The sequence below is a fragment of the Anomaloglossus baeobatrachus genome, chromosome 8 (assembly GCF_048569485.1).
Source record: "Anomaloglossus baeobatrachus isolate aAnoBae1 chromosome 8, aAnoBae1.hap1, whole genome shotgun sequence".
Lineage (NCBI taxonomy): Eukaryota > Metazoa > Chordata > Amphibia > Anura > Aromobatidae > Anomaloglossus > Anomaloglossus baeobatrachus.
Genome location: NC_134360.1, coordinates 70,598,548 through 70,625,685, shown reverse-complemented (window position 1 = coordinate 70,625,685; position 27,138 = coordinate 70,598,548). Strand labels below are relative to the sequence as shown.

At 40.8% G+C, this 27,138-nt stretch overlaps 1 protein-coding gene across 2 annotated transcripts in view; it reads left to right on the top strand.

Moving 5' to 3' along the window:
• Positions 1-27,138, top strand: part of GRAP2 (GRB2 related adaptor protein 2) — a 303,601-nt gene that overhangs the window by 190,257 nt on the left and 86,206 nt on the right. For both annotated transcript variants that reach the window (XM_075320845.1, XM_075320846.1), the window contains exon 3: positions 19,663-19,754. In XM_075320845.1, the coding sequence (XP_075176960.1) occupies positions 19,663-19,754 (92 nt within the window). The remainder of the gene's footprint in view (positions 1-19,662; positions 19,755-27,138) is intronic.

The following is a 27,138-nucleotide window of genomic DNA, read 5'->3' as shown; positions in this document are numbered from 1 at the left end:
AACACTAAAATACCATTCCATTATTTAAGTGTTCCCTTTATTTTTTGAGCAGTATATATATATATACAGTGTAATGGGAGAGATTTTTAATGAGTAATAAGAACCTGCACGGTGTTGAATTGGTTATTTTGTCTCAACATTGAATTTCTCAGTTAAAATAGGCCAGGCTGTTACTGAATATTCATTTTACTGCAATATAGTATATTGTACTGGCTATTTAACTGTATTGAAGATCATGGAATACATGGATGGGCCAGGTCTGCCGAAAAGAAAGACATACAGGCTCAAAAAGCTCTGCCTCTGTGATGTTCATATGTTCTAAAAGGGCATATGAAATGGGGTGATCTCAAATGGGCAAAATCTGTAGTACATGAGCTAATCTGCCTTATAGACAATATTTTTCAAAACAGGAGCAGTACTTTAATTGTATTTCATAGTGCAAATTTGAACATGTAATTTTGATTATTATTATTGTTGTTGTTGTTGTTGTTATTGTTAGTAGTAGTATTAGTATTATTATTATTATTATTATTATTATTATTATTATGTGTGATATTATTTATTTTATTTATATTATTATTATTATATTTATACTGTTTATATTACTACTATGTATATTATGTTATTATTTATATTATTATTATTATGTATAATATTTTTTATTATTTAGATTATTTTTATATTATTATTTTTATATAATTACCATGTATATTATTAACGTTATTATTATTTGTTATTTATATTATTTTATAATAGTGTATTATTATTGTTACTATAATATTTGTTACTATATGTATATTATTTATATTATTATTTAGATTATTTTTATATTATTATTTTTATATTATTTATATTATTATATTTATATTACTGCTATGTATATTCTTTATATTATTATTATTATTTAGATTATTATTTAAGATTACTATTTTTTAGTAATTATATTATGTGTATATTATTACTATGTATATTATTTATGTTATTATTTGTTATTTATATTATTTTATATATTATGTATATTATTATTTTTATATTATTATTTATATTAATATTTTTTCTATTCCTTATATTATTATAATATTTTTATATTATGGATACTATTTATATTCCTACTATGTATATTATTTATGTTATTATTTAGGTTATTTTTATTATTTACATTATTATTATATATAATATGTTATTACGGCATTTAGATTATTTTTATATAATTATTTTTTATATTTTCGTTATTTATATTATTATTTTAGATTTTTTATTATTTATATTATTATTTTTTATATTATTACTATGTGTATTATTTATGGTATTATTATTTGTTATTTATATTATTTCATATTATTATTATTATTTATATATTATATAGTATTTTTTTATTATATATCATATATTGTAATATGTTCTATTTTGTGGGTTTTTTTTGTTGTTATTGCATACTCTTACAAGACTTCTCTGTTTTAATAAAATAAAATGTTCATACAAGTTCTTTACCTAATAAATTATTAAGGCACTAGCATTTAAGAGACGGCCTCATTAGAACTGCTGTATAATTTTTGGCCCACTCTCCAGATTGTATTCCTGACTCTCGCTTTTATTAGTATTATTATCTCCACTGTCTGTTTATTTCAACAAAAAAAGAAAGCGCAGTTTGCAGCTCGCCAAAAATAGCCATCAACAATGAAAACCTCTCGCGGAGCTGCTGACCCTTCAGCACCCGCTGCACTACCCAGAATGCATCGAGCAAGTCTTTTTCAGGCATCTCCAGATCCTAAAGGGCAGCGTTACCTGCGTTTAACAAGTCTGCTGTGTGACAAAATATCAAGCTAATCAACCATAATCATAAAGAATAGATTTCTGCATTAAGTTCTCCACTCAATATTTACCGTGTAATCCAGTTATTTATAGACAGGTAGCACACAATGTAATGTGCCTTCCATTTCCCGCTGCCGCCGGAGAACCGTTTATATGTAAAATTACTACCACGGCTCAGATTTATTATGACATTTGAATTAAAAAAAAAAATCCTATAAGAAAATGTGTTTACTTAAAGGAGCTTTCTCTATAGAAATGATCATTGTGTGCACAATCATTTCACATTCTAAGAATCAGGGGAGACTTTCTGCCATCCGACTGAGGAGCCAATTATTCCTATTGTCACGGAAATCAGGCCATCATCACTCTTTAGGCTTCCATTGTATAAATACGCAGCTCCGGAAAAAAAACCTCATAGACTGCTCAGCCAGGACAAGTGGAAAATTGGAGGTGACTGTAGGAGATGCAGGACCTCAGCTGCTGCCGCTTAGGATCAGATCGAGAATTACTGTTCAGTGTCATGTACTTGTGGACATTATAACTAAGGGAAGGGATGATGTCCGGTTGGCGTTTTGGAAGAGAAAAGTAAATGTATTTCCCAGCCAAAAAAAACTAATTCAGTGCAGACCAGACGTACGTAGCGTTTCTTGGCCAGGAACCAAGCTAAATCAACTTTGTGACCCATCATTCAGTTTTTAGCTGATACAACGAAAAAATATAAAGTGAAATAAATCACTTGCACACAATAATTAGTTTTACCCGTCAGTGCACAACCTGTTATAAAAAGGAACAGTGACCCCCCCGAAAGGCCATGATGCCCAATTTTTTAACACAGAACTGTAGGTTAAAGTCCAGCTAAAATAACTGTTTTACGTTATTGTACATCAAGAAGCATGTCGACCTTAGCTAAGTAGAATACACGAAGGCTAGTGCACAAAAAATAGGGCACAACATTACTAGAGATCATTTATCATGTGATGTGGTTGCCTGGTCTCAAGCTTTTTGTCTCCAATTTTACCAAAGAGTACCAGATATGGCTATTCAAGGTTTTTCCTACAATCCCTAAGGTCACGTTCACACACAGGGCCGCCATCAGAGCATGACATGTGACTGGTGTAGGGGGCCCAGTGAAGAGGGGGCCCTAGCCAGGGCCCAAGGTAATTACTTAGCTTCATTAAACCCTGGGCCCCCCTCTTCACCGGGCCGCAGTCAGAGCCACAGCAGAGGGGCTCGGTTGTGTCGCTTCAGCCACTATACATTGCTAATTTACATGTGAATAGCATGAAAATTATACATTTGGTTGAGGCAAGGTCAGTGGAGCAGAGCAGGGGGCTGGCGCATAATCCCACATCCCAGCGTTCAGCAGCTTGATGAGGTCATCACTCTGCAACCTCACCACACTGCTGCAAGTAACAGAGCCGCACAGGTGGCAAGGATGCGGCAGCCGGTGGGGAAAGGTAAGCGCATAGTGACCTGAAGACAGGAGTTTTTCAAAGAGTGGTGATGAGATTGTGAAAGGTTTGAGGGGTGGAGGCAGAACTGGGGGGAAGCCTGGGCAGAGTCTCATGGGGGGCAGTATGGGGCCTTGTGGCAGCCCTGTTCACACAATGCAGATTTGCTGCAGAAATTGCAGCAAATCTGTAATTACCCACCAGGACAGGCTTGGATTGGTCAACTTGAGAACAGGTGGTCCTCTGTGCAAACGTGAACTCTCAACTCATAATATGAGCAGTGTTTGGCCCAATACACTTGATTTTCTTTGTACAATAATGGCAGCCTCTCGTCATTCATTTAACAAAATTCTCACTTTATTTTTATATATAAGAATAGGTACATTTTTGAATCAGGGTAAAGTAAAACAGCCATGGCCAAAACTTTTGGCATCTTTGACATTGCTCCAGAAAATGAAGTAATTCTCTCAGAAAATTATTGCAGTTACACATTTTGTTATACACATATTTATTTCCTTTGTGTATTGGAACAACACAAAAAAAAAACAGAGAACAGAAAGCAAATTGGAGATCATATCACACAAAACCCCAAAAAATGGACCAGACAGAGTTGTTGCCACATTTCAAAAGTCGTGGGTAAACAACTTTGTTTCAAGCTTGTGATGCTCATTCAAACTCAACTGTGGCAAGTAATAGGTGTGGGCAATATGAAAATCACACATGAAACCAAATAAAAAAGGGAGAAGTTGACTCAATCTTTGCATTGTGTGTCTGCGTGTGCTGCACTAAGCATGAAGAACTAAAAGAGAAGAAGAGAGCTGTCTGAGGACGTAAGAACCAAAATTGTTGAAAAACATCAACTGTCTCAAGTTAACAAATCAAATTTCCTGAGATCTTGATGCTCTTTGTCCATGATGCGCAACATAATCAAGAAGTTTATAACCTATGGCACTCTAGATAATCTCCCTTGCCTTGGATGGCAGAGAAAAATTGCTGAAAGATTGCCACACAGGATAGTGCATAAGGAGCCCCAATCAAGTTCTAAAGAAATTCAAGCTGTCCTGCAAGCTCAAGGGGGAATCAGTGTCAGCAAGAACTATACGTCAAGATTCGAATGAAATAAAACACTATTGCAGGAGACCCTGGAGGACCCCTCTGCTGACACAAGATATAAAAAAGCTAGACTTCAGTTTGCCAATGTGAGTCAGCCAATATCTTTCTGGGAAAGTATGTTGTGCACAGATGAGACATATGAAAACACATCACAATGAGGCCTACAAAGAAAATAACAGCACCTACAGTCAAATATGGTGGAGGTTAAAAAATCTTTTGGGTTTGTTTTGCTGCCTCTGGCACTGGGTGCCTTGACTTTGTGCAAGGCATCTTGAAATCTGATCATTACCAAAAGATTTTGGGTCACAATCTAGTGTAGAAAGCTGTGTTTGTGTCATGGGTTTTCCAGCAGGACAATGACTCCCAAACACTTCAAGAAGCCCCTACAAATGGATGGAAACAAAGCACTGGAGAGTTCTGAAGTGACAGCAACTAGTCGAGATCTAAATCCGAGAGAGAGAAAGAACACGAGACTGGCTTCTGGGCATGCTCAGAATAGCAAACTGGATCCTTTCCATCAATATACCACCATTCACATGCGGCTGCATGCGGTACTGTCAGGATCCAATGAGATGCAGTATTTGGACGCAGGTAAAAACGCTAGCGTTTTTGAAGAAGCTTATATTACTGCAAGTGGCTGGATCCTGACTGAAACGCACGCAAACATATGTGAACGCATGGGGACGCGAGTCCATTGCAAATGCAGTGAAATTAAAACGCATTTGTACTGGATCCGCGTTTGCTGCAAATAAACGTTCATGACGCATGTTAAAAAAAACATAGTGTGAAAGCAGCCTAAGAAGCTTGTGGATGATTATAGGAAGTGATCGATTGCAGTTATTTATTCCAAACAGTGTGCAACCAAATATTAAGTTGAGGGTGCCAGCGATTTTGTCCGGCCCCTTGGGGAAGAAATACTTCATTTTCTTGAACATTTTCAAGGGTGCCAGCACTTTTGGCCATGACTGTATTTGCATATAGTGGGCCCCAAGAGTGATTGTTACAGATGGCACTTAGATTTTGTTCGGCTATGTGGATGACCCATCAATCAAAGACGAAGAATGATGATTAATAGTGGAGAGGAGGGACAGACACCGCAGCAATGACACTCATCGGACCGGAGACGTCCAAACTTGCATACAGCGTGGGAGTAATTCAAAATTTTTTTGGGAGGGTATACAGGGGGTTACGGGGGATAATACAGTCATATGAAAAAGTTTGGGCACCCCTATTAATGTTAACCTTTTTTCTTCATAACAATTTGTTTTTTTGCAACAGCTATTTCAGTTTCATATATCTAATAACTGATGGACTGAGTAATATTTCTGGATTGAAATGAGGTTTATTGTACTAACAGAAAATGTGCAATCCGCATTTAAACAAAATTTGACCGGTGCAAAAGTATGGGCACCTCAACATAAAAGTGACATTAATATTTTCTAGATCATCCTTTTGCAAAAATAACAGCCTCTAGTCGCTTCCTGTAGCTTTTAATGAGTTCCTGGATCCTGGATGAAGGTATTTTTGACCATTCCTGTTTACAAAACAATTCCAGTTCAGTTAAGTTTGATGGTTGCCGAGCATGGACAGCCGCTTCAAATCATCCCACAGATGTTCAATGATATTCAGGTCTGGGGACTGTGATGGCGATTCCAGAACACTGTAATTGTTCCTCTGTATGAATGCCTGAGTAGATTTGGATCATTGTCTTGCTGAAATATCCATCCCCTGTGTAGCTTCATCTTCGTCACTGATTCTTGCACATTATTGTCAAGAATCTGCTGATACTGAGTTGAATCCATGCGACCCTCAACTTTAACAAGATTCCCGGTGCCGGCATTGGCCACACAGCCCCAAAGCATGATGGAACCTCCACCAAATTTTACTGTGGGTAGCAAGTGCTTTTCTTGGAATGCCGTTTTTTTGCCAACATGCCTAACATGCCTTTTTGTATGACCAAACAACTCAATATTTGTTTCATCAGTCCACAGGACCTTCTTCCAAAATGTAACTGGCTTGTCCAAATGTGCTTTTGCATACCTCAGGCGACTCTGTTTGTGGTGTGCTTGCAGAAATGGCTTATTTCGCATCACTCTACCATACAGCTTCTCCTTGTGCAACGTGCGCTGTATTGTTGACTGATGCACATTGACACCATCTGCAGCAAGATGATGCTGCAGGTCTTTGGAGGTGGTCTGTGGATTGTCCTTGACTGTTCTCACCATTCTTCTTCTCTGCCTTTCTGATATTTTTCTTGGCCTGCCACTTCTGGGCTTAACAAGAACTGTACCTGTGTTCTTCCATTTCCTTACTATGTTCCTCACAGTGGAAACTGACAGTTTAAATCTCTGAGACAACTTTTTGTATCCTTCCCCTGAACAACTATGTTGAATAATCTTTGTTTTCAGATCATTTGAGAGTTGTTTTGAGGAGCCCATGATGCCACTCTTCATAGGAGATTCAAATAGGAGAACAACTTGCAAGTGGCCACCTTAAATACCTTTTCTCATGATTGGATACACCTGCCTATGAAGTTCAAAGCTCAATGAGGTTACAAAACCAATTTAGTGCTTTAGTAAGTCAGTAAAAAGTAGTTAGGAGTGTTCAAATGAAGAAATTGATAAGGGTGCCCATACTTTTGCACCGGTCAAATTTTGTTTAAATGCGGATTGCACATTTTCTGTTAGTACAATAAACCTCATTTCAATCCAGAAATATTACTCAGTCCATCAGTTATTAGATATATGAAACTGAAATAGCTGTTGCAAAAACCCAAATTGTTATAAAGAAAAAAGGTTAACATTAATAGGGGTGCCCAAACTTTTCCATATGACTGTATATAACTTTGTGGAATGTAACACAGGAGCTGATGAAGGTGGTCGTATTTGTTCATTCATGAAAAACTGGTAACATGATACAATTCTATGCCAGTGAAATATGAATGTTCGCTTTTCCACTTGCTTCATCTGTAGCTTGTAACATCTTTTGTGCAGCCATCATACACATGAGCTCTTTGCACACCAGCTTTTATCCTACATAAAAAACAAGATATGGAGTAAAGTATAAAGCTAATATCTATGACATGACCTTGTAAAAAAACAACAATTCATGGTAAATTCTGCTTGTGAATGTGCTTTCTAAACCTAACATAGTTATTGCTTAGAGAAACTGTAAAAATGCAAAAAATAAAGTAGCGCAAAAAAAAAACGAATAGAAAAGTAAGCGTTCTAAACATTGTTCAGCAGCTGATAAAAAATGACAAAAATCTGCATTTGCCAAAATGTAATTTTTTTTTTTTGTAATTTCCTTCTGCGTCATTTCAGCAACATGGCCACTGTTGACTACCATTTTTGTGAACCACAAAAGGTCATCAAAATGTTAAAAAAAAATAAATTTTAAAAAAATATAAAAACAATCTTTATATTCACCTTACTGCTCACCTCTCCAGCTACTCTGTGTCGTCCCATAAAATTCCTGCGCCTCTCATGCTGGGAAGACTCTGCGGTGATTTAAAGATGCAGCAAGGACATAAGAGGTGGTGGTGAGGAATGGCAGGCCCGGAGAGATGAGCAGTAAGGTAAGTATAAGTTATCCGAGATCAATAGGACTAACCAGACTTAAAAAAAAAAAAGGCTCCGGCCCGGAATTGATGCCAAATATCTGGCCAGACGCAAGTCTCCATATGAGTCTCTGGGGACCAAAATCTGGCTTTTAAAAATGGTGGTAGAAGGGATAGAGGGATGGAAGCAAGCGCGCTATACTTACTAAGTCTCTGGCGCGGCTGTAACTGATTCCAGGCTCACTCTTCTTCTGGAGCAGCTCATCCATATTTATAGTCACCTCCCATTACTAATTTAGGGCCTAGTGGCAGCTGTAGGATGCCATTAACTCCTTATTACCCCGATTGCCACCACAACAGGGCAATCAGGATGAGCTGGGTAAAGTTCTGGGATTTTCACATCTAATGGATGCAACCATTCTGGGTGGCTGGAGGCTGCTATTTTTAGGATGGAGGCCCAATAAGCATGGGTCTCCCCAGCCTGAAAATACCAGCCCTCAGCTGTTGATCTTTATCATGGCTGGGTATTAAAATTGGGGGGACTGCATGCCGTTTTTTAAAATTATTTTTTTAATTAAAAAAGCCACATGCGGTTCCTCTTATTTTGATATACAGCCAAGATAAGTGCACGACTGGCGGCTCCAGCCTATAGCCATATGCTTTATCTGTGTTGGGTATCAAAATACAGCAAGACCCTATGACAATTTTTTTTTATTTATTTATTTTGCACCATGATAGTTACCCACAGACAGGGTTTGTGATTGCAAGCAGTCACAAGCTGTCACACAGGCAGGGGGCCCATCTGACTGCAATCACTCACAGTTTCCAGGACTGGCAGTGGGCAAGGGAAGCAGTGAATATGGATGAGCAATAATGAGTGACACGGAAAGAATAGTGAGTGTCCTGGAAGCAGTTTCAGCTGTGCCAGAGACTCAGTAAGTAAAACGCACTTGCTTTATTTTTATTTTTCCTTTATTTTTCTATTTCCCGAGTTGCCGGACCCCAATCATTAGCCAGAGCACCCTAAGAACTCCGAGACCAGCACCTGGATACTTTTGAAACCGTGTGGATCCAGACTTTTACAGTATGGGTCCGCCCATCGCTAGTCTCCAGTGAAATCTCTCTGGTAATGCCCATTTAAACCTTTAACAAGTTGAGAAATTAACTGTTTAGGTGCCAAATTCGTTGACCACTAATATCTCTGCATCGGAGAAGTGAAATAAATAACAATAAATTAAAAAAATGTTTTATTCTGCTCTGCACCCACTTCCTCAGATTTGATCCCGCAGCTTCCTGTACTGAGGTTTTTTTCCCTCTCCATTGAGCAACAGTCAGGTTCAGTCACTGTTCTGGTTCTGAACACTTTGTCTCTGTGTGGACACTTTGTGTGTTCATTGCCTTTCTGCCAACAAGTGTTTCCTATGTTATAATTCAGTCTGTCCTATCTTCTAGCAGGTGTAACTATTTAAATTTTCTTGGGGCTTCCATTTACCACTGGTGATATTTCTGAAGTGGACCCTGCTTGGAACTACAGTCTGTCTGTCTAGTGTTTCTCATGGCAGATTATTACTTTTGGATTACCTTATTTTTTACTCTGCACCTTCCCCCGGATTCTTACGGAGGAACGGGGAACCCTTGATAGCCGCTTAGGGATGTCCGAGTGGTCATCTGAGTCATCCAGTTGGAGTTGCTTCAGTCTATGCAGGGACCTTTAGGGACTGCACACCTGGCACCTCTAGTCTGCATAAGGACCAGGCAAGTCAGGTGTAGTAATTTTAAGTTAGACATGATTTCTCATTATTATCCAAGTGTCCACATCAGTGTGCATAAAAGCACTATCACATCATGTGTCTAGTTCAACATGCAATATTTGGTGAAATGTCCTCCTTAAATGTATGCTATATAATGACAAACGGAAAGTTATTGCCATTGACCGGTTGTCCCATGATGACAATCTCAGTCCGAGTCCTTTATATGATATAGGGAATTCACACACTCAGTAAATGTTCTGCTCAGAATCCTAGAACAGAAAATGTAGTAACTTTGGATCTGGTGAACTAAGCCTATCCATTGATTACATAATTTTCCATTAATATCAATGGCAGGCAGCCTGAAATATTATATTTTTCACATATTTACCCTGAAGTGGCTTTGTCCATGGAAATGTGTGGACAAAAATAAAAGCTGATAGGAAGCTGCACTTTATGCCATCAGCTGACTGTTGGGCTAGATCTATTCTAAAAATAGTTGCCATAAATAGAAAACCCCTTTCGGTCTCCTTCATGTACATTTATTCTGTTTCTTTATGTAGGTTTTTTGTTGTTGTTTCCTGTAAAAAAAAAAAAAAAAAAAAAAAAACAAGAATGGTATGTGCTTATTGCGAGCTTCTTTTTTTTTTTTTTTTTTTGGGGGGGTTGCATTTTTAATTCAATAATGAACAGATCTAAAATAAAGCACCTTAAAGGGAGTCTTTTGACAGATTTTTGCCACCTAATCTGAGACCAGCATAATGTAGACAAAAAGATCCTGATTCCAGCTGTGTCACTTACTGGGCTGCTTGCTGTAGTTTTGATAAAATCACTGTTTTATCAATAGGAGATTATCAATAGAGGACTAGTAAACCTGCTGCCATCTAGTCATCCATATTCATAAGCTCTAGATAACCCATGCCCCCCAATAATTAGAAGCTTGCTGCCTATGCACAGTGTACAGAGAAATCTGACAATTAGTGGTGTGGGCGGGGTTATACAGAGCTCAGTATTCAGAGAACTGCTAGATAAAACAGTGATTTTATGAAAATTGCTGCAAACAGCTCAGTAAGTGACACATTGCTGGAATCTGGGTCTCTTTCTGTGCATCATGCTGTCTCATATGGGAAAGCAAAAATGATGACAAATTCCCTTTAATTAACACTTATTAAAATAAAGAAAAAACTCATAAAAATGTTTAAGCAGTGTTTCATATTTCCTTATTGACTGCCAGCTCCCATCTAACTGCTGCAATTATTGCTACAAAGCAGTGGAACAAAATCTCCATGGAAATGCAGTAGCACAAAAACCCCAGTGAAATGCAGTGGCACAAAACCTTCAGTGAAATGCAGGGATTTTCCTGACAATTTAACAAAAACGCCCAAGAAGACAAAGATTTTTGCAAAAAAAACTCGTCAGAAGCACAGTGTTCTTCTGAAAAAGCTGTTTGTGAAGGCGCCCTATGATTCATGACTATGACTCTATGGTTCAAATGGTAATAGAAACCATGTAAAATGTATACATATAAAGTAAAATACCACTAAAACATTCTTATATTATTAGAGAAATAGAAAAGTGCAATTAAAAACAACTGTAATAAAAACAAAATATAAATACCGTATAAAAACAACCTGGTCCATTATGTGAAATGCTGTGAAGCGTGACAATATATTATTAATGCATAAATGCAGTGCACTATTATATAATGGACTGTATAAAGGTATGCAATTTTAATAGTCCCTAATCTTTTCTTGGAAATGGATTTTACATTAGTTGTGCTTTTACTATACAATTTCTATGATTTATGTGGTATATTTATTATGGTAAGTATGCCGTGGAAACTGAATGTTGAAAGCTTGAATTAGCCTTGTTAATCTTTGCCACCTTGAAGCCAGCATAATAGATATTATAATCGGTTTTACTTTTATACCTTTGACTACTTTTACACTTGGCTAAATTAAAAGACTGTCGTTTTATGATCTCCGCTATTGCAGTAATCAATAGAAGAAGCGTCTCTTGTATCAATTTCTATTGAAGTCGTTCTACCATAATCAGCAGGGACGGGGGAGTATTACAAAATTTTGGATTTATGTTGATGCCACTTCACGTAAAGAGTCATTTGTCACCTGTTGTCTACAATTAGTAAGCAGCCAATTAGTGCTTACATTATTATTTTAATAGATTCAGCCAATTTACTATTAACCAATTAGTGCCGTTTTACCGTTTTTCCTAATGATCGCTAAATGTTGGCACCTGGAAGTAAATAGGCGGTAAAGACAGCCCCCCTGTTTGTAACAGAGATCCACTTATAGAAATTGGCAAAGTGCCTCATTGTTCAAGAGCAACCGGAGATAAAGGCATAACTGAAGCAGGGGCAAAATAATTGACTTGCATTATGGTGCCATCATATGCAGTAGTACAGGTTGATTAAAAAAGGATGGCACAAAATTATAGCTTCGGTATTCATAACCAGGGTATAAACATGAATATACTATCTACCCAAGATTTATCTATACACTACAAATGTTCAAAATGATTTCCATTGGTGACAATGCAGATGTCCATGCGGTAGTCCAGTTCTGTCCAGACACTCTCCAGCATATCCTCATGTACATTACAAATTTTTTGAATTTTCAGCGTGCACCTGTTCACACCTAGTAGATGTGCTGGTCAGTCTTTTTTCTATTTTTTATATTTGTATCCTCATACTCTACTGTTGCAGTGATGCATTGTCTGAGGTCATTCAGATCCCTCGGCTTGGGGGGCAGATAATACACTGAGTACAGGATGTTAGATCTGGTGATCATGGAGTCCAGCCAAAGAATGGTGAACGACCGGAGACAACGCATCACTGATATGTCATGTAACCAATGGAAACTACATTGAACATTTGTTGTGTATAGACAAAGTTTGGATAGTCTCTCCTAATGTTAAAAGGAACCTGTCACCAGGTTTTTCTCATATACTGTAAACTTCCACCACCACCAGTCAGCTCTTATGTACAGAATACTGTATATAAGTTCCAAAGCCGATCTGTGTAATTTAAAAAAAACCTTTGGGGCGGTCTGGTCTCATGGACGTCACTGGTCTCGATCCGGCGCCTCCTCTCTTTTTGCAATCGCTGTCTTATTAACCTGCTTCATGTGGATGATGCGTCCTATGTCATCCACACAGTGTTCTCCATTGCTCTCCTGCAAATGCGCGCTTCTTTCTGCCCTGCTGCGGGCAGATCAAAGTACTGTAATGCGCAGGGAAAGGTTAAAGAACGCCCACACATGCGCACTACAATGCTTTGATCTACCCTCAGCAGGGCAAAAAAAAAGTCTTCAGGACTGCCATGGAGGACACTGTGTGGATGACGTACGACACATCATCCACAAGAAGCAAGAAGGAGGACGGTGATCGCAAGAAGATAGGAGGCGCCGGAGCAAGATCAGCAATGCCCTTTGGACCAGACCACCCCCTAGGTGAGTATAATAAAGGATGTTTTTTATGTTATACAGATCAACCTGGATACGTACAGTATATATACAGTATTGTATTCTAGAATGCTGTATATCTGAGCCTACTGGTGGTGGCTGCAATTTATATGGGGAAAACCTGGTGACAGGTGTCAGAATCCCCGTCCGGCAAATGTGGGTCCACTCATAGTAAAGGGAGAAAAAAATAAACAAAACTTGTCAGGTTGGACAACGTTTTTAACCTGCAGATACAGAGTTAATCTGAAAGCTAATATCATTGGGAAGGTGCCCAGCCACCATACTGAAAGTGCAGTACCCAGGAGAAAATTAACTGTATTCTTCCCAGGAGCCGCCAGCTTTCAGTCATAAAGGCATGACATCATGGATACAGTTACTGCTCTTAGTGCTGAGAATATTACAAAGTTTCTTGCATTCCTAATTAATTATCAAAGGGAGGAGGAAATAGTCATTAGATCATCCTGTTACACAAAACCTATCAGTGGGGACACATTGTGACCTGTAATTGATGTAAAAAATCAATATCTGTTGGATATTGAGTTGCAGGTCCCAAATTGCCTGTAACGTTGTCCCTTAATGAGTACCAATTGTTTTATTTAATACTTATTACCTAGTCTGTTCCTAACATGTGTGGCAGATCAGTGAAAGTCCGGATCTCAAGCAAAAATACAAACCTGTTGGATTTTAGAGCACAGGTCGCCAGTCAAATATGGCTATGCTCCTGTGGTGCCCTGGACTATAAGGTCGTCACAGGGTATTGTGCAATCTGCCCTTCTGTGCAATATCCACCTCGTCCTTGGTTACGGGTCCCTAGCTATTTGGTGTTGCCTATAACAGCTAGTAAAGTCCTAGGTACACTCTGCACCACACCCACCAGACACACCAGTGGACGGCCTGAGTGGAATAGGGTCGCCCACTTGGGGGGGAGGTCAGGAGTGTCAGGAGTCAGTCAGTATGTGAGAAAGAGAGAGTGAAGTGAGGAGGTCAGGAGCCGGGCTCCTTGGAAGCAACTAGGTGGTCTGAACCTGGTAGGGGCTGGACCCCCGGTCACAGGGGATCATGACAAGGGGCACAGAACTGTCGAAGAGGACAGCCGGCGGCCTTGTACCATCACCGGGCTGGGACCCGGGCACGACGGGGTACGTGGACCCTAGGTCAGTGAGTAGCTTCAGGCAACCTGACAATTTACCCGACGAGAACGGCGCCTGCAAGATCTGCTCTCCACCTGCTGCAAAATCGGGGTACTAGCTCAACAAGGGGGATAGGACTTTCCACTAAAACGGTCCAGAAAATCCCATGCGTGAACCCTGAGAGAAAGCTCCCACAGTTAGCTACAAAGGGGAGCGGGACCTGACTCGTTCTACACTACCAGGACTAACTGACAAGTGAACTTAGTGCTAGGAGGAAGGTCATGGATCACCAGGCAGCACCATTGGGGACGGGACCCAAACTAGCTCCTCTCGGCAGCAGCAGTGTCCAGAACTTTGGTTTATCCAGTTGTCGGTGTCAGCTTTATGGACTGAGTGAGTACGCAAGTGACCTCTTCACTCCCAACGGCACTCCCCAAACACCATCACCTTGTCCCGGGGAAATTCCCCCTACCCGTGGAGGGTTCCAACACCTAGCTGCCCCACTCCATCGCCCCCGGGTACTCCCAACTGCAGCGGTGGTACTCCATATTACCACACACCACGGGTGGCGTCACGAACTTTAAATATACAATCCCCTGTAAATGCCCCCTTAATTTGAGTGGCCACACAACCCCCGGGTCCGGAAGCCCCTCGAGCCACCCCGGATCCGGATCCAAGCAGCCCAGCTGCTGACACGGGGGTGGCACACTCCCATAGACTATAATGGAAGTTATGGGACTGCTGAATAAAGTGCTGCACTATTCGTGGCAGTCCCATAGACAATAAATGGAGAGTAGGTCAAGCACGTGTTCCTCCACTCCATTCAGAGTCGGGCTCCAGAGCCCCGTTCTCAGGGTTCAGAAGCTTCAAACTCTGGATCTTTGGGGGTTCCAAGAGTCAGGCCCCAACGATCAACAAGTCATCCTCTATTTTTTGGGGAGAAATAACCCTTTAATTTTAGGCAACAAGTGAATCATATTCTCTGCCTTTAGGCTACTGTATGTGCATACGCTGAGTATTTGGAGCAGACATTTTCTGTACCAAATCTGCATCTCCTGGCAGAAAAACGCACCAAAACCACGTTTTTTTCCATGCATTTTTCATAGTGAAGTCAATGGGTGGAAGGGCTGAAAAACACACCAAGAATTGACATGCTGCAGATTATTTTCTGTACCAAATCTGCAAGGAAAAGATAAGCAACGTGCGCACAACAGTTCAGAATTCTCATTGACTTTGCTGGATAAGGATAGGCATGTAGATTTGTGACAAATCTGCACCAAAAAATGCATAAAAAACGCAGTGTGTGCACATGGCCTTATTCCACTCAAATGATGTTTTTGTTTCTTACTTCTAATTTACATTAGTATATTATTCAATTCTTCAATATCAGGATCTTTTGAGGTCCCAGCAGTGAGACCTCAACAATTAACAGGTCATTCCCTATCTTTTTTGGGGGGAAATAATTGTAATGCTGACATCTCTATGCTATCCTGCTCCTCCCCTGTAGTAGGGACACCGACATACTCATTGCCGCGGCCAGACTGCGTCCTCCTCCACCTCTCCACAGCTGTCCATGTGCTCTCCTGCTACCGGGATCTGCGCACGCGCACCTTTTCAATGTTCTTGAGGGGCCAGCGCAGTATAACCCGGAAGTGGAGAAAATAGGAAGAGAGCGAGCTTATCTAACTATGACTATTATTAAGAAGAAGGTGCTTGCCGAAACGCGTCTCATTTAGACCACTATATTCTTTTCTTTGCCAAAGCTGATACCTGATGTATGTAATTTTAAAACAGATATCTTTAATAAAATACAAGTTTTTATTTTTATTTATTTTTTATCTACCAAGCTCGCTGGATCTCTTCCTATTTTTTCCTCATTCATGTGCAGTTGGTTCATGTACTGATCTGTTTTTGAGCTACAAGTGGAACAACTATATACCTGGTCTCCTCATTAAGTGGTAAGCTGGCTATTTTTCTTTTTTCTTTTTTTGCTTAAATAACCCAGCCTATGGCTGAGCCACTAGGTACTTAAGGCATCCTCCCGGTAGGGAAGGGACCTGCGCAACGTGGTTAGTTTAGTCAGGTTATTGTCTGCTTCCTGGTTAGTTATTATGTCCTTTTTCCTTGTGTCTGTTGCATGTAACTGTGGCCGACTTCCCATACCTGTCAGTCCGTGCCGTACTCGCTGTTCTGTCCGTATCATCCATACCAGTCTGCACCTGCTTGCCCTAGATACTTTACCTGTCCATATCTGAGCCTGTCCTGGGTGTCAGCTTCCACATTCCCAGACACTGCCCTGGGAGTGGCACCTGGTGTCTACCGGTAGCCAAGTCTAGCCCCACCATCTTAAGGCCCCGTCACACGCTACGATATATCTAACGATATGTCGGCGGGGTCACAGAATTTGTGACGCACATCCGGCATCGTTAGAGATGTCGTAGCGTGTGACATCTCCGAACAACTGTGAACGAGCAAAAATACTCACCTCATCGTTGCTCGTTGACACGTCGTTCATTTTCAAAATGTCGTTCCTCCTTCTGTGCGCCGGTTGTTCCTTGTTCCTGAGCACACGTCGCTCCGTGTGACACCTCGGGAACGACGAACTGCAGCTTACCTGTGGCCGCCGGCAATGCGGAAGGAAGGAGGTTGGCGGGATGTTACGTCCGGCTCATCTCCGCCCCTCCGCTTCTATTGGGCGGCCACTGTGTGACGTTGCTGTGACGCCGAATGTCCCTCCCCCCTTCAGGAAGAGGATGTTCGCCGCCCACAGCGACGTCGTGAGGGAGGTAAGTACGTGTGACGGGGGTTAACGACTTTTCGCGACACAGGCAACAAATTGCCCATTACGCACAAACGACGGGGGCAAGTGTGATCGCTCATGCGATCGCATGACATATCGGCGCGTGTGACGGCGCCTTTAGGCTCTGGTGTATACCCGGTAGGCGCATCATTAAGCTCCTCTCATGTCAGGGGTATCCTGAGTGGCCCTTGTGGTCCAGTGGGTCCACTCCCACTCGCAGCCGCAAGCGTTATAATAATCCTTCAATTTCAGGCAACGAGTGATCACTGTTCATCTGCTCTGCTTTTACTCACTTCAAATGATGTTTTAGTTTATTGCTTTTCATTTACATTTCTATATTATTCATGTCTTCTGGAATATTCCAGCCTTCTACAAATTCTCACATTTACCTCCCATTTTTTAGACAATGAGACACTCAGTAACCAAACTGCTTTAATTTCCCAAGACAGAGGCAAGTTCAAGATTGTTCTCTCTTTCTAAAATGTTTTAAACAAATACAATTTCAGGTTATACCCTCCTTGCGCCTTTTTCTTCCCACGAGAGCAAAGCAATGTATAGCTGCAGGGATAAAATGAAATTGCTAGCTTCTCACCTCTCCATCCACGCTCTGAAAGCTTCAGTCAATTAACATAGAGACAGAAACCTTTGTGTAATCCACAGAGGATACAGATAAACTGGCCTTGCTGTTATTCTGTGCTTGGGGAAGGTAACTTAATAGGTTTTTTTTGTATGCTGCCATTCAGTTATCAAAGACCGGGGAACAGGGACCTGTATGCTGATCCAATAGACTAAACATAAATGCGCTTGTTATTTCTCAACCTGTTATATTCAGCAACTGACCCTGTTGTGTCTGCTAAAGCCCACACGCTATTCACAAGGCATTTTATTCAAAGCTACGCATTTGTTAATATCTCTCCTGCAGAAGGTCTACAAGATGGCTTGACAATGAGTGCAGGTCTGCCGCCGTATACAATTGCAATAATAGAAGTAATAGAGATCTGTTTGTCAAAGAAAAGGTTATCACATCTCCCTCTACCAGAGATAGTTCAGAATCCATATATCCAGTGTGATATGACCCTTGGTTTAGAAGCTGTAGATGACAGGAGCTTGGTTCCACCTGACCTTCTCTTCTTCTTGTTGAACTATCAACTTCTTTTCACGTTCCTTGTCTGAAAAAAGAAAATCTCTATCAAGGAATGAATGATGGTATATAAAACACTCGTACTTCAATTACAATGCTTTATTGTCATATTTTCAAAACTATGTTGGACCTAGGGCATCTGTAGGATGTAGGTGTAATCAATAGAGTCTAGGAAGGAATTGGTCTTTTGATCCAAGCTTGCCAAAGTGTTTACCGAAGGAGTCTTCTCTTCGCCTTTATCACTTGTTCCTAGCAACAGGGAAGTCTTCCAATGGATGGTCCCATCTTTAGTGCTCACAGGGCCAGCAAGGGGTAAGTGGATCCACTGTACCAAAGGCACCAAACACTGACCTGGAGGAGCGTATCTAAAGTGCTACCAAGTCTTCACTAAAGCCACAGGTGGTGGAGATAGACTAACACACTACTAGCCAACAAGGGCAGCCCCAGGGGATGATGGCGCCCCAGCAGCTGGCGCCACTGGTATATACACCAATAGTCTCTAAAAGCAGGAGTAGCAGCTGGTATTAAAGGTTCGGTCAAGATGGGTAGATGTGGCAGCAGCGGCCTCAATGGGTAGTTGCAGCAGCTTCGCCCAAAATGGGTAGATGCAGCAGCGGCTGGTGGTAACCTAGAAGCGGCCGGTGTGGACAATTGCAGCAGTAGTAGATATGGATAGTTGCAGCAGTGGAGCCGTCATGCACTGTAACACAGAGTATCAGCAATACAGCACACATCATCAAACTGCAGCGTCACCTTCATGACCATTTTCTTGAAGTCAACCTCGTCAACTGGGAGCAATTCAGTGGAACCTGCAGTCCACCGGCAGATCAATAGCGCCTGCTGCCGCGACATCCCCGAGCCTGCAGTATCGCCAACCCTCCGCCCACTGACCCTCCTGAGCCGTGACACCTCCTCCTTCGAGCCCGCAGCATCGCCTACCCTGCCTCCTGTGACCCTCGTGAGCTGCTCCACCACTGCCGCTCCCCCGTGGTGAGATATTTTAAGACGTACTAGGATTGTAAGATGGACCCTCATTTTAACATTAAAAACTATTTTTCCTATTGTCTTCCTCTAGATTTGGGGTGCGTCCTATAAATCTAAAAATACGGTACATCCTTTCAGGGCAGTTGGAGGCTTTGGGGTCAATTTTTGTTTGCAGCAAATCAATTTTCTGTTCATGATATTTGCTGGGAATTTTTAATTACAAAATATTAATTCAGATCTCCTTATAACCAAATATAATATGAAACTCATTTATTTCATTCCTCCTGTGATAAAGCAAACAGTCATAGAGGAAGTGTATTGAACATTTACATATGTTTGCTATGGCCATAGCATTGCTACATAATTGGTCTTTTAATATGAAGTTTTTCTTTACTGACGTAATGTGGCAAGTCTATTTATATTACGTATTCTTTTCTCTCAATAGATCCTTGGTGCAGATGATAACTGGTTTAAAGCAGAACTTAGGGGAAATGAAGGATATGTTCCAAAAAACTACGTGGAAATGCAATCACCAAGGTTTGTAGTGTTTAAGAGTAAATTAATGGTTAAAGGGAAGATGTCACATAAATCATACTTCCTTGTCCAAGGGCAGCATTAATTAGAGCTCCTGTATTACAAATAGGCAGGTGTGTAAAAAATGCAAAGTCAGAATGCTTTCAAAAGTAGAAGTATTAATAGTTTATTTTTATCAATTATAAAAATGAAAAGGAGAAATCTAAATCACATCAATATTTGCTGTGACCGCCTTTTGCCTTCAAACCGGCATCAAAACAACAATTCTTCTAGATACACCTGCACACATTTTGTAAATGAATTCAGCAGGGAGGTTGTTCCAAATATTTTGGAGAACTAACCACAGATCTTCTTTGTTCATTGAAATGTCTGACTTTGTCTGTCTATTTCTATAGCTATGATGGGACGTTGCTTCACCATCCAGATTCACCCCTAAATGGCTGCTGCATTTCCTGTTTTTGCTTTTATACAGCCCAAGCTTTACTTATACCTCCTAATTAGCTTTGTTTTAGACATTTTTGGGCAATTTTTATAACCATAACTGAAAAATAAATTTCATGCACTAAATATTTTGTGATCAGAACATTTTATTACATGTGCACTCAAAAACTGACTATTAAAAAATTAAAATTGCAGCTACTGGAAGGGTTGGCATTCTGGGCACCTAGTACACGTGAATAGGAAACCATGATAACACTGGGGAACCAGAAAATTGATGCCTGAGACATTTAACCAGTTTTTAGGTCAGTTATTGTCGCTGATTCTAAATCTGCTCTTATTTTTCTTCCATCAGCTCTAGTTTGTGAGATGTAATATACCTTATGTATATGCATACAACCGATCAAACACTAGGACTGATGTCCACTGAACAATTTTTTTTTGCCTTCTTGGTTATAAAAACAAATTCATACATGTAGATTTATTTTATTTGTGAAGACTTTACACCACAGAATAAGAATTAAACATACATAAAAAGTTGTCATTAACCCCTTCACTCCCTGGCGATTTTTTTGCTTTTAGTTCTCATTTTTTACTCCCCTTCTTTCAAGAGCCATAACTTTTTTTTTTTCCCTCAATATAGCCATATGAGAGCTTGTTTTTTGTGGGATAAGTTGTACTTTTAAATGACACAATTCATGCCCTAAATTGTACTGAAAAAGGGGGTAAAAATTCCAAGTGTTATGAAAACTGTGAAAATGCAAAAAAAGTGCAACTGCACGATTGTTTTTGGGTTTTTTTTATTTACCATGTTCACTATATGGTAAACCTGACTTGGCATTATTATTAGACTTGAGTGAGTATCTAACTATTCGTACTCTCTATACTCATAACGAATATTGTCTGATACTCGCCTATTCGTTCCGAATAGTGTGTGCAATGCAAGTCAATGGGGAAAACTTGCAAAGTAACGATTAACCCGAATGCTGTACTATTCGTGTGAGTAGCAAATAGTGCAGAATTCTGGTTTTCTGGTTACTCATTACATTGCGAGTTTTTCCCCATTGACTTGCATTGCACACACTATTCGGAATGAATATGCGAGTATTAGACAATATTCGTTATGAGTATAGAGAGTACGAATAGTTAGGAACTCACTCAACTCTAATTATGATTCATCAGGTCAGTATGAGTTCATAGATACTAAACATGTATAGTTTTAATTTTATCTAAGTGGTGAAAAAAATTCAGAAGTTTGTCAAAAAAAAGAATTGCTCTTTTGTCGCCATTTTTAGAGACCCATAGCATTCACGTTTTTTGAGATCTGGGGCTCAGTGACAGCTTATTTTTTGTGCCTTGAGCTGACATTTTTAATCATACCATTGTAGCACAGATGTTTTGATAATCTATTATTGCATCTTAATGCAATTGTGTGGCAAACAAAAGAACATCATTTTGGCTTTTGAATTTTTTTTCTCAATACACCATATACTGATCAGATCAATTGATTTTATATTTTGATAGAGCAGGCGTTTCTGAACACGGCGATACCAAATATGTGTATTTTTTATTGTTTTATTTTAAAAAGGGGGTAATTTGAACTTTTAGATTTTTTAATCTAATGTATAAAGCTGAGTGTATATTTGTGTGTGTGTGTGTGTGTGCGCGTGCAATTGTGTCCGCTAAATGAATCCATACTGTCGCATTTACAGTAATGAAATTTTGTACACCCACCTCGTTTGACTCAGGGAACGTTAGACTATGTTTTGAGGGGAAAATTTAACCCCACGCTTTAGTTATTGGCCAAAAAACAGTTTACATTAAAGTCAATGGAGCTGGGAACATATCTGTTATTATAGACTCCTATTAGGGAGAAAGAGTCACACACACACACCGAAACCCACACAGAAAGAGACACACAGACACATAAAGGAACACACAGAAAAAGACACAGAAGGAGACACATACACAGAAAGAGACACATACACAGAAATAGATACAAACAGAAAGAGACACACAGAGAAAAGGACACACAGAAAGAGACACACACAGAAAGCGACACACAGACAGAGAGGCACACACTGAAAGAGAGACACTCACACAAAGAGACACACAGAAACTGTTTGGATGTTTGAGGTAATATAGTGGCTGTTTTGACAGTTACTCTGGACATTTATCAGGTGGCCTATAGCAACCAATTACAGGCATGCTTCTATTTAGTTACAGGTCAAGGAGCTCTGATTGGTTGCTATAGGCAATGAAGAAAATTCTCAGTATAAAACGGCTTATATGTGAATTGATATGATTTAGGTGGTGTCGCTTAGCCAACACTCTTGTAGGCCTGTATACTAATTGTGTGGGGTTTTATGAGGTAATATATTGGCTATTTTGACAGTCAGCCTGGATATTTATCAGGTGGCCTATAGCAACTAATCACAGCTCTGCTTTTATTTTGCTACAGGTCATTAATAGGAGCTCTGATTGGTTGCTATAGGCAATGAAGGACATTCTTAGTATATAACAGCTTATGTCAGGCAATATGATGATGGTGGTGTGAGGGAGATTGGGAGTGTGACAGAGGGAGAGAGTGGAAGAGTGGGACAGAGAGAGAGTGGGACAGAGAGAGAGTGGGACAGAGAGAGAGTGGGACAGAGGGAGAGTGGGACAGAGGGAGAGTGGGACAGAGGGAGAGTGGGACAGAGGGAGAGTGGGCGAGAGGGAGAGTGGTAGAGCGGTAGAGTGGGAGAGCGGTAGAGTGGGAGAGAGGGTAGGAGAGTGGGAAGGAAGGAGAGAGGGAGAGTGAGAAAGAGGGAGTGTAGGAGAGAGGGAGGGGGAGAGAGAGAGATGGAGAGAGAGAAAGAGGGAGAGAAAAAGGGAGAGTGGGAGAGCAAAAGAGTGGGTGAGAGGGAAAGAGAGAGACTTAGTCACTATCTTGGGCAATGACAGGTACTACAGCTAGTCTAATATATCAAGTTGAGTATATGTGTGTCTGTATGTCCACTAAGAATCCACTCCATCACATTTAGAATCACAAAAATTTTAAACAGACGCCTCATTTGACTCAGGGAACCCCATAGACTATGTTTTGAGGGGAAATTTTAACCCCGCGCTTTACAGTTATTCGACAAAAAAACCCTGCTTACTTAAGGGCACTTTACACACAGCGACATCTCTAGTGATGCCGCTCGTGAAGGCACCCGCTGTAGTTGGTTGTGCGTCACGGGCAAATCGCTGCCCGTAGCGCACATCGCTAACACCCGTCACACATACTTACCTGCCTAGTGACGTCGCTGTGGCCGGCGAACCGCCTCCTTTCTAAGGGGGCGGTTCGTGCTGCGTCACAGCGGCATCACTAAGCAGCCGCCCAATAGAAGTGGAGGGGCGGAGATGAGCAGCCGTAACATCCCGCCCACCTCCTTTCTCATTGGCGCAGGTACGATGTTGTTCCTCATTCCTGTGGTGTCACACATAGTGATGTGTGCTGTCGCAGGAACAAGAAACAACATCGTACCTGCAGCAGCAACGATATTTGGGTTTAGAACGACATGTCAATGATCAACGATATGGTGAGTATTTTTGATCATAAAGGTCTTTCCTGAGTTTCACATGCAACGACGTCGCTAACGAGGCCGGATGTGCGTCACGAATTCCATGACCCCAACGACATCTCGTTAGCAATGTCATTGCGTGTAAAGTGGCCTTTACTGTTTGGATGTACGATGTAATATATTGGCTGTTTTGACAGTAAAGCCTGCTTTACACTAGTCGACCGATCGTGCAATTTTACGATCGATCGTACCCGCCCCTGTCGTTTGTGCGTCACGGGCAAATCGCTGCCTGTGTCGCACAAAGTCGTGAAACCCCCGTCACACGGACTTACCTGGTGAGCGACGTCACTGTGGGCGGTGAGCATCCTCTTCCTGAAGGGGGAGGGATGTTCGGCGTCACAGCGACGTCACACAGCTGCCGGCCAATAGAAGCGGAGGGGCGGAGATGAGCAGGACGTAAACATCCCGCCCACCTCCTTCCTTCCACATAGCTGGCGGGTGCCGCGGGACACAGGTAAGCTGAGTTCATCATTCCCGGGGTGTCACACGGAGCGATGTGTGCTGCCCCGGGTGACACGATGAACAACCGGCACCATTTTAAATAAACAATATTTTGAAACTGAGCGACGAGTACACAACTCATGATTTGTGAGCGATACTGCGTCGTTCAGAGGTGTTACATGAGACGACGTCGTGAACGATGCCGGATGTGCGTCACGAAATCCGTGACCCCGACGATGCATCGCACGATAGCTCGTCTCATGTAAAGCACCCTTTAGCCTGGATATGTATCAGGTGGCCTATAGCAACCAATCAGCTCTGCTTTTATTTTGCTACAGGTCATTAATATAAGCTCTGATTGGTTGCTATAGGCAAGGAAGGACATTCTTAGTAAAAGACAGATCATGTGTCAGTTAATATGATTTTGGTGGTGAAAGGGAAAGTGGGAGAGAGTGAGAGAGAGACAGAAAGAGAGGGACTGTGGGAGAGAATCAATGAGAGAGAGGGAGACTTAGTTACTATCACGGGCAACACCGGATACTACAGCTAGTTTTTTTGTATATTTTTCAAAACTATTTTTTTACATTATTTATTTACCGTATTTTACTAGTCCCCTTAGAGGACTTTATCACTGCACAGTCCAATCACTTCTCCTGATCAGAGCAATACTTCAGCATTGCTCTGATCAGGAGAAATGCCTGAGTGCCGGCAATCATAGGAAGTGAGTCATGACAGCCACAGGGGCCATCATCTGACCCCACGCTGCCATGCCAACCCATTGATGCCGCCAATGGCAGAGGGGAATAACTGCTGTTTTCAAGTCATTTTTTTATTTATCTCCAGCAAACAATGAAAAAGCTTCTACTGATTTTTCAAGCAAGAATGCTGTCAAAAGTCTCCTATAGACACTTGGCCATCTTCCGGAAATCTTTTGAGCTTTCCCGTTAGTTTATATTGGAAAGTATAGACTAGAGTTTCTTCAAAGCTGAAAATTAATGAAGAATGGTGTGATAGTGGGATATTGTAGGTTGTGTATAATTTTGTGTAGGTCATATTCTAGGCGTAGTGCTCTGTCCATTCTCTGTATTCCTTGTGTGTACATTTCCTGTCTGCAGGTTAATAACCCCCTGCAGTGCTTCTGTCCCTAGAAGTGGGGGATAGGGCCTGGAATCCACCTAAAGTCTCTGATTACCTGGGGGATTAGTCATTCTGGCTGAGAAAGACAAGAGAGAAGGAGTAAGATTAATCCTCTGAGGGAGAAGCTGATACCCCAGAGAGACTGTGAGAAACCCCAATTTCCCTGAAAAAGCACTGCTGGAGAATAATGACTAACCTCCTGGGACATTTATGCCATTACTGGACTACTTTACCCTCTGTGTGGTGGATTATTTTATGGATCTTCTGATTTGCATGGAATAAATAATCTTTGGATTGTTCACCCATCTACCATTCTGTTGGTTGTGTGATATCGGAGACGGACCCCATGACAAATGGTGTGCTCACTTCTTTTAACCGCTTGGTGTCTCAAAAGATGATCAAAAGCCTGAACATATGAATATCAAGTCGTTTTTATATAGAAATGCTTGTATTCATTCTTTGACCGTTTTCTGGATGTTTTTTCAGGCGGGTTAAGAAATGGACTCCAACCATTGTGTGTACATGCCCTTAAAATTTAGCAAGACTAGGCAAAATGTAGACTGCCCTAGCCATAATAAAACTATGATATGATGCAATGACCCATGTGTCTGCATGCGTTGTTCACTATTGTGTAGTAGTATGTGTATTGATCTGCTCAATTCTCCAATGTGCAGTGGATTTAATGAGTGAATTATTTGCTGTGGTTCACCAAAAGCAAATTACCGACACATCAAATTCATTTTATAAATGGTTCCTAATAGATGAAATAGGTCAAATGAAAGAATAAGGAGGATCAATGAATTCATCTCATTTCTCTTTCACATGTCTGATACCTGTATACGGTAATTGAAAACTAAAAAAAAAATCCAGATTAAGAAAAATGCAAAATAGGCTTTGTGGGAAGGGGTTAGGGGTAGGGGTCTCACTGTGACATTGTGTGGTTGGTATATGGCAGTTTGTACTATAGCAGAACATATGTGCGAGTGGTGTAGTATTGGATGTGGCTGCTAAGTGTGTTTTGACTTCTATCTTATTAGCGTGATTTCATTATGCAGGTAATGTTCTCATTTAAGTGGTAATTTCACACTGCTACAAACAAAAGGCAATCTAAAAATACTGCCTGTTTTTCTGAATTTCATTATGTATAATTTTTTTCTTTTTATGGTTACTCCTAATAGACTCCTATTAGAACAACAGTAAACAAGATATTATACAAGAGGCTAAATCCTATTCCACAAGGATGAATACAATGAGGGTTTTTTTCTACTTCTCCAAAGACTCCACTTTCTTTAGTAGACATGGAGGAGGTATCTACAAAATACACACGTCAAGGGGCTGCATTGTATGGCTATAGAGTCCTGTGCACATGGGCGTTACAATGGCGGGTGCAGAGGTTGCAGTTGTAACCAGGCCCTGATGCGTAGGGGGTCACTTTAACCCTTATGAGACCACTACTGTTAAAAACTTGGATTGGTGCCCACAAGCTTTGACTACCTCTCACAGCTGGTTCCAGGAGGGCTGAGAGCGAGAACCTCCTCTTCTTTGGCTTAGCTCATTACAACAAAAAAAAACAACCCTCATATGTCCAGTAAAAAATTCCAGCTCAGAGAGGACCGACTTATCATCTCTTTTATTGTTCCATTAAAATCATTTGTCAAATGGTCAGATAGCTAAAAATCAGACATCCATGAAAAGGGATGGGTGGCGGGGAGAAAAAAAAACGATGCGTTTCGGCCTATGCCTTAATCATGGTCATCATGACC